Genomic DNA, 15,215 nt, shown 5'->3' on the forward strand with positions numbered 1-15,215 from the left:
CTCTGTCTTCCCTGACCTTGGCATTTTCTGATGAGTGCAGGCCAGCTGTCCGTAGGAGCCGTTCCATTGTGACTATGCTTGCTGAAAAGTAACACAAAGGACATGTTGTATTCATCTCGGTATTTTGTATTTGCTAGGAATTTTACGTAAATAGAATTCCACAAATATGTGTGCCTGGGTGTGTACCTGGCTACTTTAACCTCTAGCTTTACATTCTTAGTTTTTGGGTTTTGCTCATTTTGTCTTGTTTTTCCTATTTGTATGTGTTTTGCTTGTTGTATTTTGGGGGAGGGATCAGTATTTTGAAACAGAGTCTTGCCATGTAACCCAGGCTAGCCCCCTAAGTGCTTCAGTAAAGTTGAGCCTCACTTTGCCCTCTGACGTCACGGTCTCGTGGGGCCCATTTATTATTCCTTCCATATGGATATTCAATTGTCATGACATCATTTGTTGAAGACCCTTCTGCCCTCCTTGAGGCACTTTGGCACCATTATCAAAAGACAATTAGCAAGTGCTGAGACTTGAAATTGCTGTGACTCTCCCAAACTCATGTTGAAATGTAATTACCATTGGCTGTGTGGGGAGATGGGACCTTCAAGAGGTAATTAGGCCATAAGGCCTCATGGGTAGGATGAGTGCAGTTAATAAATGCATGAGTTCAGCCCTCCTTAGCGCTTAGCTCCCCATCCCCTTTATGTATTTGACAGAGCAAGAAAAAGCCAGTGTCTTGATATTGGACTTTCAGACTCCAGAATTACAATTTTCTTTGTCCATCCCAGGCATGGTATCATAGCATCAAAGATAGACAAAAACAAACATAAACTTAAAAGGTTAATTCTTGACTCACTATTATGTTCCGTCTCTATGTCAACATCTCACTCACTTGATTTATTATAACTTCATGAAAATAAATCATGACTTTGGTCAGCTTTGACTTAGGTGACATAAAAATGTCCCATTTGTATTTTACAGTGTTAATTTGGCAGTTTAGGTTCCTGAGCATTGTTATATAAATTTAAAATTTATTTGATCAACTTCTATTTTTTAAAAAAAGTCTATTGGCAGCTGATGCTTGTGATCACTAGTTAGGCAGCTGAGGCAGGAGGACTGCCACAGTTTGAGGCCAGTCTGGGCTACAGAGAAAGACTTATCTCACAAACCAAAACTAAAGCAAAAGAGAAAGTTTTTCGTAAGAGTTCACATCTTGTTTAGTTTTCCATCAATGAATTTAACATTTTTTCTCCCTTTTTGATTTTTCTTTAAATTTCTTCTGTTTCATATTTTTTTAGTGTGTACATCTTTTTTTTGTTTTGTTTTGTTTTGTTTTGTTTTGTTTTTTCAAGACAGATTTCTCTCTGTGTAGCCTTGGCTGTCCTGGACTCACTTTGTAGGCCAGGCTGGTCTAGAACTCACAGAGATCTGCCTGCCCCTGCCTCCCGAGTGCTGGGATTAAAGGCGTGCGTCACCACTCCTGGCTGTGTGTAGCCTTGAACATCACTTGTTAAATTTACTTCTAAGTATTTTTAAAGCATTAGGAATAGAATTGTTTTCCTCATTATATTTCCAAGTTGTTGCCAATACAGAAACTCAACTGATCTTTGCATACTGACCTTGCATCCACTGCGTTGCCAACTTGCTCACTAGTTCTAATAAAATTTCTGTCCATTTGTTAGCATTTTCTACATACAGTTATGACAACAATTTTGCTTTTAATTTCCAATCTATGCACCTTTAATGTCTTCGGCTGTGTTATTGTACTGGCAAGAACTTCTAATAAATCATTAAAAAGAAATGATAAAGCTGGGGTGGGGGCATGCACACACCTTAATCCCAGCACTAGGGTGGCAGAGGCAGGGGAGATCTCCTGGGTTCTAGGGATGCATAATGAGATTTTGGAAGGGATGGGGGAAGACAAAACTGTCTATTCTGGTTCTAGGAAGAAGCCTTTAATGTTCCACTGCTAAGCAAAGCATTGACTATGTGGGTTTTACACACATACCCTTGAGGCTCCTTCCTTTCTACTAGTCTGTTAAGATATTTTTCATGAATGACTACTGAGTTTCTTAAATGCCTTTTCTATATCTACTGAGATAAACATGTGATATTTGACTTTTATTCTATTTGTATCACTGGTTTTCTTTTTTTGTTTTGTTTTGTTTTTTAACACAATTGATTTTCAGATATTAAACCAACCTTGCATTTCTGAGGTAAATTCCATGTGCCCACGTCATATAATCCTTTTCATGTGTGTCTGTAGTTGGTTTGGTAGTTGTTTTGTTGTGTGTTCTCATGTGCATAGTGATTTTTTTTGTCTGATTTTATTTTAACCAGGATGATATTGGCCCTCTGGAAAAATTTCTTTCTCTTTAGGAATATTTAGGAAAAGTTGTATTTGTACTGATTATCCTTTGAATATTTGGTGGAATTTATCTATGAGCCATCTATCTCATCCTAGGCTTTTCTCTGCAGGTAGATTTGTAATTGTGAATTTGCTTTCTATATAGACAGATTTCTATTTCTCTTTGAGTATTTTTGTCTTTCTAGGTATTTGTCGAACTTGACTATTTTGGTCCCCAAAATATAGTTCTAATGTTCTCTTTAAATTGTATTTCTCTCTCTCAATGCATGAATGCTCTCTCGCTCGCTCTCCGCTCTCTCTCTCTCTCTCTCTCTCTCTCTCTCTCTCTCTCTCTCTCTGTGTGTGTGTGTGTGTGTGTGTGTGTGTGTGTGTGTGTGTGTGTCTTTCTCTTCCTAGTTTTTCAAGACAGGGTTTCTCTGTATAATCTTGGCTGTCCTGGACTCCCTTTGTAGACCAGGCTGGCCTCGAACTCACAGAGATCTGCCAGCCTCTGCCTCCCAAGTGCTGGGACTAAAAGCCTACTCCACCATGCCCAGCTTGTTCTCTTTCATTTTTAAAAATGTCTGAAGGATACATTTGTTTGTTTCTTAATCAGTCCCTCTCAAGGTCCATCAGTCTGGCGGATCTTTTCAGAGGGCCAGCCTTTGTTTGGGTCATTTCCATGTTGTTTCCTGATCAGCTATCAAACAGCTGGCTCTCCTGTTTTCCCCATGGTGTCTGTGGCTTACAGCAGTGGGTCCAGGAGGACAGAATGAGTCTCATGTTTATCCTACCTGTATCTTTGCCTTTTTTTTTTTTTTTCGTAATGTATTGAACTTTTTGAAAGTGTAGACCAATGTTCTTCACTATATCTAAAAAAATTTTGGCCATTATCTTATTTTAAAAATACCAGGGGCTAGAGAGATGGCTCAGAGGGTAAGAGTCCTGAGTTCAATTCCCAGCAACCACGTGGTGGCTCACAGCCATCTATAATGAAGTCTGGTACCCTCTTCTGGCATGCAGGCAGAATACTGTATAAATAAATAAAAAGTCATTTGTAAAAAAAAAATTTTTTTAATCCCACCTGTGCCCCACTTGTTCCCTTTCCCTTCACTTGTCAGCCTCTAATGGATGCCTGTCCCATCTCTCTTCTCTCCTCGCTCCAAAGAGTGTAGCTGTCAGTGCACAGGTACTTGATGGTGAGTATCCTCCTCGTGCCCCCGGCATTCTTCCAGACAGACTCTTACAAAGGGGGGGTTCGAGAGACACCTCTTTCAGAGTTGGGCTTTCCTTGCTGAGTTGCTTTTGGAGTCCATGTGTTTCGTTGAAGCCGTTGCGTGCAAGCGGTTTGTGTGCCCTGGCTGATTGATATAGCTCTGTGCGTTGTTTACAAAAAGATCACATTATACAGTGTCATTATCTGTTGAAGTTAGTTCTATAAAACAGTGCTTGTTTTTCTTGGCTTATGTCTTAACCCGGCTATCACACAAATAATTGATTTCTAACACAAAGCTTCACAGCCTAACGTTGAGCAGTTTAAGTCTGTTCTTAACCCTCCATGCTGTTGTCTTACTCCAGCAAACATCCAGGGAGACTTGCCCTTCGGGCCTTTCCTCAGAGCCAGCTCCTTCCTCCTAATCTTTCTCCTAGCTCCTCCTACCCTGGGCTGGCAGGAAGTCCAGCCCTATTCTCTCCTCTGCTCATTGATTGGCTGGAAGCTGCTTTATTGACATATCAGAAGGACAATGGGGGAGCGGAGTTTACACATTTAGATTCTCAGAACAAAGCTTGGGACCACGTATGGTGGGTACAGAAATCAGCATTTAAGCTACACAATAACCTTATGCCTACAATTATCCGTGGTCATCTCTAAGTTTTCCCTCCACGCGTGTCTTAGGAAGTCATTTCCGTGTAATACGGAGTATGCTTGTGAGCCTCAGATATGAACAGAGGGTCAGAGGGCAGAGCAGGCATCACTGTAGAACATACATGTGTCAGGATGTCCCTGTCCACTCGTGTAGAGACGCCCGTGCTGTGTATGTGGAGATCTGGCTAGGAACACAGGTGGGAGAGCGGGGATCACTGAATCTAGAAACCAAGAAAGTAAACAGGAGTTAGATGCCGAACGCCCTTTGTGGAACCCCTGCCTCCTCTATCGAATGCCTTTGGAAATATGTTCCGCATTCCCTGTAGAAGGAAAGATTATATTGAGAAATTCTATAAAGCACTATCTTTTAAATTAATTAGTTTGTTTATCTATCTATCTATCTATCTATTTATTTATTTAAGACTGATCTCAGTATGTAGTCCTGACTAGCCTGGATTTCCTATATAGATCAGACTGACCTGAAACTCAGAGGCGCCTCTACCTCTGTCTCTCTGTCTCTCTGTCTCTCTGTCTCTCTGTCTCTCTGCCTCTGCACTGGGGTTAAAAGTGTGCACCGCCACGCCCAGCCGGAGCTTTATTTTATTACAATCAGCAGTTGGTGGATGTGTCAGAGATCTGATCAGTTGAGGAATCAGTCACTGTTGAAAAACCTGCTGGACAAAAGCAGGTGGTGCAGATAATTCAATCACTATATGGAATAGCTTACCTAGAGGGAACTGAGGAAACAGAGCATGGACTAAAGCTGCTCAATTAAAAAGTCAGGTACCACGGTATACACCAACAACTCCAGCATTCAAGAGAGCAAGACAGAATTCCAAGTTCAACATCATCCTCAGCTACATAGTGAGTGTGAGGCCAACCTAAGACGCTGTATATATAAGGTTCTCCAAAACAAAAACAAAAAGAAAGAAAACAGGTTTTCCCCGGTAGCTAGGTACAATAATGTATACATAAAGGTTTATACTGATAACCTTCTAAAGCTAATTTGTACTTTCTCCTCTTTCCAGGCAAATGTATGCAAGCCACCTTTAAGTTAATGATACCCCTGTAAAAGATACAATGTATACAATAAAGTTTCCAGGACTTAATCTGTCACAGATTTCTCCCTGGGGTGTGTGTGTGTGTGTGTGTGTGTGTGTGTGTGTGTGTGTGTGTGTGTGTGTGTGTGTGTGTGTGTGTGTGTGTGTGTGTGTGTGTGTGTGTGTGTGTGTGTGTGTGTGTGTGTGTGTGTGTGTTTATTTTCCCCTTTAATAGGAATTCGAATCCACTATTTAAAAAATAATAAAATTGAAAAAACACTATATTAGTAATCGTTTACCCAACTGAACATTATTTTCCATACTATAATTCTGTTGTTTTGTTGTTGGTTTTTGATTTTTCCAGACAGGATTTCTCTGTGTAACAGAGCCCTGGCTGTCCTACACTCACTTTGTAGGCCAGGCTGCCCTCAAACTGCCTGCCTCTGCCTCCTGACTGCTGGGATTAAAGGCATGCGCCACCGTGCCTGGCTCTATTCTGCTCTTTCTTTCTTTTCTTTCTTATTTTATTTTATTTATTTTTTGACACAGTGTCTCACTGTATAGCCTGTACTGGCTTTTGATTTCTCATCTTCCCACCTCAGCCTTCCAAGAGGCTATTAGGGTGTCTGTATGCACATGCTCCCATGACTGTGTGTGTGTGTGTGTGTGTGTGTGTGTGTGTGTGTGTGTGTGTGTGTGTTCTGAGAGAAAGTCTCATCAATCCCAGACTGGCTTGTATCTAAAGGTGGCCTTAAACTTTCTGACCATCCTGCCTCTGCCTTTCTCCAATTCTGGGATTACAGATATACCCTACCATGCAATCAAACCCAGAGCTTCCACCATGTTAGGCAAGCATTCTGCCAACTGAGTCACAGTGCGGGCCCTAGTGTATCTTTTTATGTATCAAGTAAGGACAGATCATGTCTCTCTCCATTTAGATAGCCTATGGATAAAATAGACTGAATATTAATAATCATCAAGTGTATATTTATTGGTAACATGAGAAATTTTTTAAATGGTTAGCTCCTCCACTTAATATTATTACTACCAAGACCCAAATAAAACAGATTTTCAAAGAGTGCATTGTTATGAATTAACCTCGAGGTAGGGCAGTATGATTTCAGTTTGGGGAACCCTAAAGACTCATTCTAAATCTGTACCAGCTTCACTGTGCTTCAGGTTTTTCATCTGTACAATTGGATAAAATAGCGCTAGAGTGTTTATGCAGACATTGTGTAAATAAGCAATGCTATGTCAGCGTTAGCTCCTATAGTTACTATTATTAGATTATACGCACACACAATTTTGCTGGATAAATGGGTGGGATTTTTAAGGCTAATTACAAATTTTATAATGTTAATTCCTACCCTGATTTATTTAATCATCTTGGCCTTATCTCTCATTGGATATTTAATCTGGTCACAATTATAAGCATAAATAATGTGAAAGATAATGAAAATGTGATCGAGTATTTTCGTGGAAGTCCCTGTGGATATGGAACTATTGGAGAAGAATTAGAAAATGTGACCTCAAGCCGGGTGTGGTAGTACATGCCTTTAATCCCAGCACTCAGGGAGGCAGAGACAGGTGAATCTGTGAGTTCGAGGCCATCCTGGTCTACAAAGCGACTCCAGGACAGCCAAGGCTACACAGAGAAACCCTGTCTCGAAAAACCAAAACAAACAAAAAGATGTGACCTCCTTGTTGATGTATTACTGTAATTATTTTCTTTACGAGAGTCTAAGAATTGGTCACCCCAATACAAGTAAAAGCTAAGAACAAGAAATGATGCCTTGCCGGGTGTGTTGTCGTAGGTCTTTAATCCCAGCACTCAGGGTCTCTGTGAGTTTGAGGCCAGCCTGGTCTACTAAGTAAGTTCCAGGGTTACGCAGAAAAGCTCTGTCTAACAATAAGATAAAACAAAAACCCAAACAAAAACAAAAGAAAATGGGGAAAAAAGAAAGAAAAAGAGAAAAGATATGGTGGCTTGACCCGCAGGGAGGATCAGGTTATAAAGGCATTTGCCAGGCAAGTTTTGCAACCTGGATTACGATCTCAGGCCCACGTGGCAAGAGAGGACTGACACAAGTTGTCCTCTGACCATCACACTCTCGCTGTCAGATCCATATGACATATACCGCTTCCTATACACATCTCATAATCATATGAAACACACATCCACATTTATATCATATACACACAATGATGATGATAAATGTAGTCTAAACATTTCAAGGAAATGGTTGGTATCCTGAGAGAAGCGGCATTGTACAGAGACCATGGTTTTCACTCTTCTGTCCACCAGGTGGCGCTGTAGAGTTTTGTACTGTTTTGTTGCACAGTTCTTCCCCTTTGCTGCAGGGTTCCGGTGAGTTAGGAAGGCAAACACCATATTCCAGACTATAAAAGTCCTTCCCTTCGGCTGCGTTTTACAGCCTTGTATTTTAATCGTTTGCTCCAGGAAAATAAAAGCAATATATTGGGTAAAGGCCGTTCCTCCGTGTTGTTTTCACTGACCTGTGGTCAACACAAAGCCACCATCGGAAGTGAGTCCCGCAGGCCTTGAAATATCTAGACTAGAGAGAGCTGGGCTAACCAAATACCACTCTGGTGTTCACTTCTACTGTACATAGAAAGCAAAGATTAAAGGGTGGAAATAAACCATTGGCAACCCAGGCAAACTGTTAGAACAAACTGTGAGGACACTGTCCTGTGTAGCTTGAACAATAAGTATTGTTTTTGTTTTCCAGGGGCAATGCTGCAATCAAGAACGCTACCTTAGGCCGCTTTAACCGAAATGGAAAAGTATGAAAAACTAGCTAAGATTGGAGAAGGGTCTTACGGAGTTGTGTTCAAATGCAGAAACAAGTCCTCTGGACAAGTAGTAGCAATCAAAAAGTTCACAGAATCCGAGGACGACCCTGTGGTTAAGAAAATAGCACTGCGAGAAATACGTATGCTGAAGGTAGGTCACGCTCTGCGGGTGAGCGGACATCTGCACTCACAAGGAAGGCATGGGGTGAAACGGGCCTACTAAAATGGCCGAGACTCTTCAAAAGTCAGATTTCTCTTCTGTGGGACTTAAATCCCTGGGGATCAGCAACTTTGGGAAACCGAGTGGGACTTTGGCCTCTTAGATTTTATCTGCGTGTGTGAGCATAGCGGGTAGGTGGAAGCACTTGGCACTTTGTACACCGCATCCATGATTGGGAAACATCCCCGCTATCCCAAGTGTCCTGACCCTACTGTTTACCAACCGCCCTCCTGCCTGGCCGTCTTCTGGACATTGCCCCTACACACACTTTGCCAACCAATCAACAAAACTACAAGGGCACTTCCCGGCAGAGAGAGCCTCCCAGTGCCCCCAGCGCCCCTGCAGGTATCAACGTGGATTCGCCCGGCCCCTAAGTATCACCCAGCCATGTACCCGGTTGCCACTGTTTTCACTTTGATGGAACTCGGTGTGGAAATTTCACGTGTTCTCAGTGGAAATGTTTGCCTAGCCTAAAACTCCTTCCATTGTTTAGCGCTGTAAAGCCTGGCATGCACCTCTCCAATGTGACCATCCATGGGAAGCCCTAGGGACCTACTGAAATGCAGAGTTTGGGGGTGGCGGGATTTGGGATGAGCCCCGAAGTGCCTCATTTCTAACAAGCTCCCAGAGGTGGAGACATCATGAGTTAGGGTTTGACCCTGGGGTTTGAAGAACACACAGCCAACATTCATTTTCTAAGTAGCTTCTGTTATTTTTAATGGAATTTCAGCTTATAAAGGTAAAGGATAATTATATTATTTCTCCTTTTCAAATATCATATGCAGAAGTTTTCCCCAATATATCTCCAGTTCATTTAAAATATAATTTGATTTTTTTAAAAAAAGGTTCGCTCTTACCACTTGGCCAGCAGAGGGCTCTAGGGAACCAGCCTGCTTGGGCACTCGGAGTGGAAGATCAAAAAATTTCAAAATGCTCTTAACCTTTTCCCTCACTCTCCCTGGTCTTCAGATAAACTTAATGCTTAGGGTTTTGCCTGTTTGTTTAACTTCTGAGTTAAAACAGCTCCAATCTGAGGGTGAGCCCTAAGGTGCAAAGTAGCCAAGCTTCCGTGAGGTGTCTAGTGACGAGTCAGAACACGCTGTGTCCTGCCCCTTGCTGTTGCTCCATCCCTGTTCATATTCCTCACACTCTCCTCCTATTTACCTTCCATCGGCCTCCTCCTCCTCCTCCTCCTGTTCCTCCTCAAATTGCCTGTTTCACTTCAGGCGACCACAGTGCAGGCTAGGTCAACATCATCCGCTAAGTAGCTGTGAGTCGCAGGCCTGCCCACAGACAGTTTGGCCAGGTTCAACTTGGCCGCAGCGTCTGTAAACCCCTTGTCCGCCTGGCAGGAAAGCCGCCTGGCTTCCAAAGCCGTGGTTTCACTAGAGCACAAAGCAGCTGACTCTCTTGTGAAACCACCCCTGCCACCCTTTGACCTTCGGCTCTTTCAGCCAGTGGGTATATAGAGTGCAGGCTGATTTGGGGCTCTGGACACATTTCCCATGTAGAATAGATTCTCATTTCCCCAGCAGTTGTCAGGTGATTTTGTTGTTGTTTTACTCATAGGGGTGTGTGTGTGTGTGTGATGGAAATTTGATTTGTCTACTACATATACAACAAGGAAAAGGGGTTACAAGAAGGTGAGGTCATGTGTCCTGGTTTTCCCAGGGACCTCCTGGCTTATAGTTTTTGCCCTGGTTCCCTGTGAGGTCACACCTCACCACTCTCAGCCGTGTCCTGGTATCTACGCTGGCCTGTTTGGTCTCCCTCAGCACACACAGGCAGAGCAGCCACGTATGGTAGTCTGCCCATAATTGTACTGGTTTTACCTGTTGTATGGCCATCTATACTAAGAGTTTTATAGGCCCTCTAGGGATAGAATGACTTCATCTGCATTTTAATTTCAGCTTAAAATATTGAACAAGGGGTACTGAATAAGGTATGTAGATGTATAGTCTTTTGCGTAATGATTCTTCATTTGTGTTATGAATGGTAGGTTCCTAGTTTTCATACACTGCACAGTGGTCTCACATTAGCGCACTGTTCACACTTTGATATTATCAGAGGGAGTTTAACAGTATAGCTACTATCATTACTTACTTGTTACAAATATTAAATTTATTCCACCTTGAAGTTTCTGTAGCCGTAAAAGCACAGTATCATAGGAAACACCGTAGCAAAGCGCTGTCCTAGAGGCTGGAGAAGTTGCTCAGCCAATAAATGCTTGTTGCACAGCCATGAGGACCCCGGTTTGGATCCCCAGCGCCCGTGTGAAATACTGCGCTCAAGGGCGTGTGCCTATAAGCCCATTTCTGGGAAGGCAGAGATGGGAAGAGACCTAGGGCTTGCCGGACAGCCAGCCTAGCTGAGCTGGTAAGTGCTGGATCTCAGTGAGAGAGCCTGTCTTAAAAAGTAAAGGATGAGGGGAGGAGACAAGAGGGCGCAGCGGGTAAAGACCCTTGCAGCCAACTCTGACAACCTGAGTCCAATCCCTGGGAGGTAAGTGATAGAAGGAGACAATTGGTCCCCACAGGTTGTCATCTGATCTCCACACATGTGACATTACACATGTCTGTGTGTGTGTATGCCTATGCACTCAGACACACATGTAATAATTAGTAATAAAAATGTTAAAGGGGGGGAGAATTTAGGAGAATACCTGATGTCAACCTCTATCTGCCACATGCACACGCATGTGCGCACACACACACACTCACCCTACACATACACACATACACCAACAACACACACACTAAAAGAAAAACAAAGCTTCTGCCCAGGAAATGGAGTGATACAAGGGGCCTTTTTCTCTCAGCATCGCAGCAGATCTGGGGAGAGCTGTGAGGGAAAACACACCACTAAGCTGTGCGCTTCGATTCTTTTGCAGCAGTTGAAACACCCAAACCTTGTGAACCTCATCGAGGTGTTCCGAAGAAAGAGGAAGATGCACCTGGTATTTGAGTACTGCGATCACACACTGTTACATGAGCTGGAGAGAAACCCGAATGGGTAAGTGACCGAGGAACTGGAATTCTCTGGCCAGTTCTCTTTTGTTCTATGGGCAGCCCCGTATAGAGAATCACGGCCCCAGTTCCCCACGCACCCCCACCCCATACTCCATACCCCATCTATCCTGAGGTCCCCACACACACTCCCACCCCACACCCCATCTATCCCCATACACTGGCCCAGCACCCTCCAGCTTCAGGCCAGGATGTGCCCAAAGAGTCAACAAATGGCCGTGAGTATAAATCCCAGGGTAGCTTGAGGGGAAAGCATACACAGGACCATTCGACCTCAAGGAGAGGCCACAGCTCAGTATGAGGAAACCTAATCATATAACTCACCAGGGAGTCAGAGCTTAAATAAAAGCACTATTGGGGCCAGAGAGCACCCTCCTCCTGCTCTTGCCGAGGACCCAGGTTCAGTTCCCAGCACATGGCAGCTCACAACCACCTGTAACTCCAGTTCCAGGGGATTTGATGCCCTTTTCTATCCCTGCACATGTTGCACATATACATACATGTGGGTAAACACTCAAACACAGAAAATAAAATCTTTTTAAAAAAGAAAAAAAGACAACCACAAACCTGACTGAGATTATTAAAGGGTGTTATTTAAATAAGCGTGTGTTTTTTGATAGAAAAGCTATAAACATGTTGTCTCATCAATTTTTGTAGCACATTTTAATTAGAATGCCAATAGGATATTTTTTAAACTTGAAAAGTTAGAGCTGCTGTCTTTAAGCAAAATCCCAAATGTTCAATTTTACCAATAAAGACTCAAGAGGCAGATGCTGGGGTGAAAACCTGCTACCTCAGAAAGGCAGAGAAAGCACCCAGCTGACCTTCCTACTCAGCCACATCTCAGAAGGAAAAAAAAAACCCCATCCTTCGCAGTGTTGTCTTAAAAACCCTTCAAGCTGAATGTCCCTCCTTTCTACTTCCTGTGCGTTGCTCCATCTGTCCTCCAGACTTCCTCTCACACACACTTTTTTTTCCTATGTTCACTCAATGTCAACTGGTTGGTTATTCTACCTCTCGACCTATGGTTGACTTTATTTAATCCTGTTTACATAAAGCTCTTAGATTAAAGGTGTGTGCTAGGGCTAAGCACACCACAACTATAAAACAGGTATTTTCAGTATACAAACTCAGGGTTCACAATGTGATTAAATATCTTGCAACATAAAAGAAAGTTTTTTAAAGAAAAAAAAAAGGGGGGCGGGAGGTGCAGGAGAATGGTCAACAATGTTTAAATCACAGAAGTTTTGAAGATTTCTTAATCAAAAACAAAAACAAAAAACCATGAATAAAACTGAAAAAAAATTTGAATGAGCTATTACCACAATTAGTAATTTTTAAAATTGGGTAAGATGGGTGTTGTAATATACTAGAGAGGCTGAGACAGGCAGGTTACAAGTTCAAGGTTAACCTGAGCAATTTAGTCAACACCCTGCCTCAAATGTTTTCAAAAGGATGGCACGTGCAAGGCACAGGGGCTCTATTTGAAGCCCACCCCCAAACAAAGCAGGTGTGCAGGCCTTCTCCACCCAGAAAGAATGTAACTATGCGGATCGTTTGACGATGTGCATGAACAGCTTAAAGCTGCTTTCATGCTCTGACCACAAAATTTCATTTGGAGAAATGCGTGTCAGGGAAATATTCAGATAAGGGCAAAAATACACATACAAATACCCAAAAATCGTTATTTAAAACAGAAAATAGTGGGGCTGACCTGATTTTCCAAGAGTAAAGAATTGGGGGGCTAAAACATGACTCTCTCGACAAGTCCGTGCCCACGTTTAGGTTTATCTTCTTTTTCTCCTAACCCCATATAAAGTTAGGAGTGGATGTACACACCTGTAATCTCAGTGCTGGGACAGTTGAGTCAGAGAGATCCCTGGAACTGGCCAGCTACTCGAGGCAAGTCAGTGAGCTAGCTCCAGGCTTAGTGAGAGACCCTGTCTCAAAAATAAATAGCGTTGGAGAGATGACTCTGTTGTTTAGAACATGTACCGCTCATCCAGAGGACCTGAGTTTGATTCCCAGCACACATACCAGGAGGCTCATTATGTAACTCCAGTTCCGGGGAATCTGACACCTCTAGCCTCCATAGGGACACACACTTGAGTGCACACACACACACATGGACATGCACATGTGAAAATTAAATAATGACTTATTTTATTGAAATTTAAAAATAAATCATTAAAAAATAATAATTAGGTGTATAGAAGACCCCAAGAAACCAACCTCTGGCCTTCAACACATGCACACATATGTACACACATGAAGGCACATACACAAATGCCTACAGATGCATCTCTCTTACACACACACACACACACACACACACAAACTGTAAGGTCAGCATCATCTTCAGGTGACCAAGGCTGCAGTTTCTGAGCCGGATAGCTCAACTCACCTGGACGTGAGACTTGGCATCTCAGTCTTGAGCTGAGATGGCTGGCCTTCACTTTAAGCTTTTCAGCATTCCTTTCAGTATTTGTCCTTACACTCAACTGAAGCATAACATTTAAACACCAACTATTGATTGCTTTCCACTGAGGGTTTTATTTCACTCCGTAATGCTTTGAAAACTGCTGCCTGTGGCAGAATGGCATTGGAGTGCTCTCGCTGTCTGGCCCTGGCACTGCCAGTTGGCATTCTCCACGGTTCCATCACCTCTGCAAGGTCAATGTGACTCATGTCTAGTGTGTGGTGTTCTTCCAGCAGTGGACTCTGCCTCCTTAGAGTCTGAGCTAACTGGGCATAGGCATGGCATTCCAGCAAGAAGTCTTTGAAGCTCCTGTTTGACAACCGGTGCCCCTACTGAATTAGCTCTGCTTGGTTTCTCATTAACAATGTTTAGCAGTCAGGGTTCTGAGACGTTTCTGAACTTTCATGCCTGCCTTGTCCCCCAGTTCCCCTCACCTGGAGTCTCTGGATGCCTACCCAGTGTCCTCTGTCTGTTTGCAGTCACTAGTGCCTGTGCCTGTCTCTCCCTGAGGGCTGAAGCCACTCTCACCCTCCTCTGCATTGCCTGGGTTGCTAGATCAGCTTTCTGATTCATTCCCTATACTCACTTTATTCCCTAGAACCCTCTCTGCACCATATCGCTTCTTGCTTGGTTCCTTTCCGTGGCTGTGAACTTAAAGCAGAGTCCAGGTTCTGCAGGACTCTACAGCTTCTGGCTGCTGCCTTACGTCCCCCCACCCAGACACACTTCTGAGTCTTTCTCACCCTAGAGCATCTTCTGTTGTGATTGATATCAGGCTCTAGCAGGCTTTTCTACCCCAGCTAGTTCCCAAATGATTGAGACAGAGACATCTTGGATTTATAAAAGCTTTAAGGCACCGTAACTGGGCAGTATCAACCCTCTAAACTATTCTTTTATTTCCTAGATACACACCCCAAGTTGCTTGCCATAAGTATTCCTGCCTAGGCTGCTTCTGTTCCATCAGGCCAGCCCTTCCCTCCTGCTTCTCCTCCTCCTCCGTCTCCTCTCGTGGTCCCCATCTGACCCCAAGCCTGAGAACCTAAGCAACACCTACGTCCCTTCTGCCCAGCTGTAGGCTGTCAGCTACGTTATTTAACCAATCAGAGAATATTGGCGAGCAAAGTTTTATACAGCATCCCTTGGTGCACGTGAGCATGCACTCGCCTAGGCGGCAGCCAGATCCTGGGGGCCCGGTAATTAGCATTAGTATATATAGCATCAGACCAACCCCCCCCCCACACACACACACACAGTCTTCTACTCTGGGACCTCTGGTCACTGTGCTTGGGTCGCGGCCATCTCTACTGGCTTCATCTGACCTCAGACCTTCATCTCTTGAATGCAAGTGGAGGTTAAGCCCAAGCACTTGGGTAGTGGCTTTCTCGGTGAATTTGGGGGTGTTATTCCACTTTCACATAGGAGAAAGTAGAA

The 15,215-nt window shown here is 43.4% G+C and overlaps 1 protein-coding gene across 1 annotated transcript in view; it reads left to right on the forward strand.

Moving 5' to 3' along the window:
- Window positions 1–15,215, forward strand: part of Cdkl4 (cyclin dependent kinase like 4) — a 38,973-nt gene that overhangs the window by 2,211 nt on the left and 21,547 nt on the right. The window contains exons 2-3 of the mRNA XM_051163961.1: window positions 7,996–8,210; window positions 11,170–11,291. Coding sequence (XP_051019918.1) covers window positions 8,043–8,210; window positions 11,170–11,291 — 290 coding nt within the window. The 5' untranslated portion in view covers window positions 7,996–8,042. The remainder of the gene's footprint in view (window positions 1–7,995; window positions 8,211–11,169; window positions 11,292–15,215) is intronic.

This window comes from Acomys russatus, chromosome 1 (genome assembly GCF_903995435.1).
Source record: "Acomys russatus chromosome 1, mAcoRus1.1, whole genome shotgun sequence".
NCBI lineage: Eukaryota > Metazoa > Chordata > Mammalia > Rodentia > Muridae > Acomys > Acomys russatus.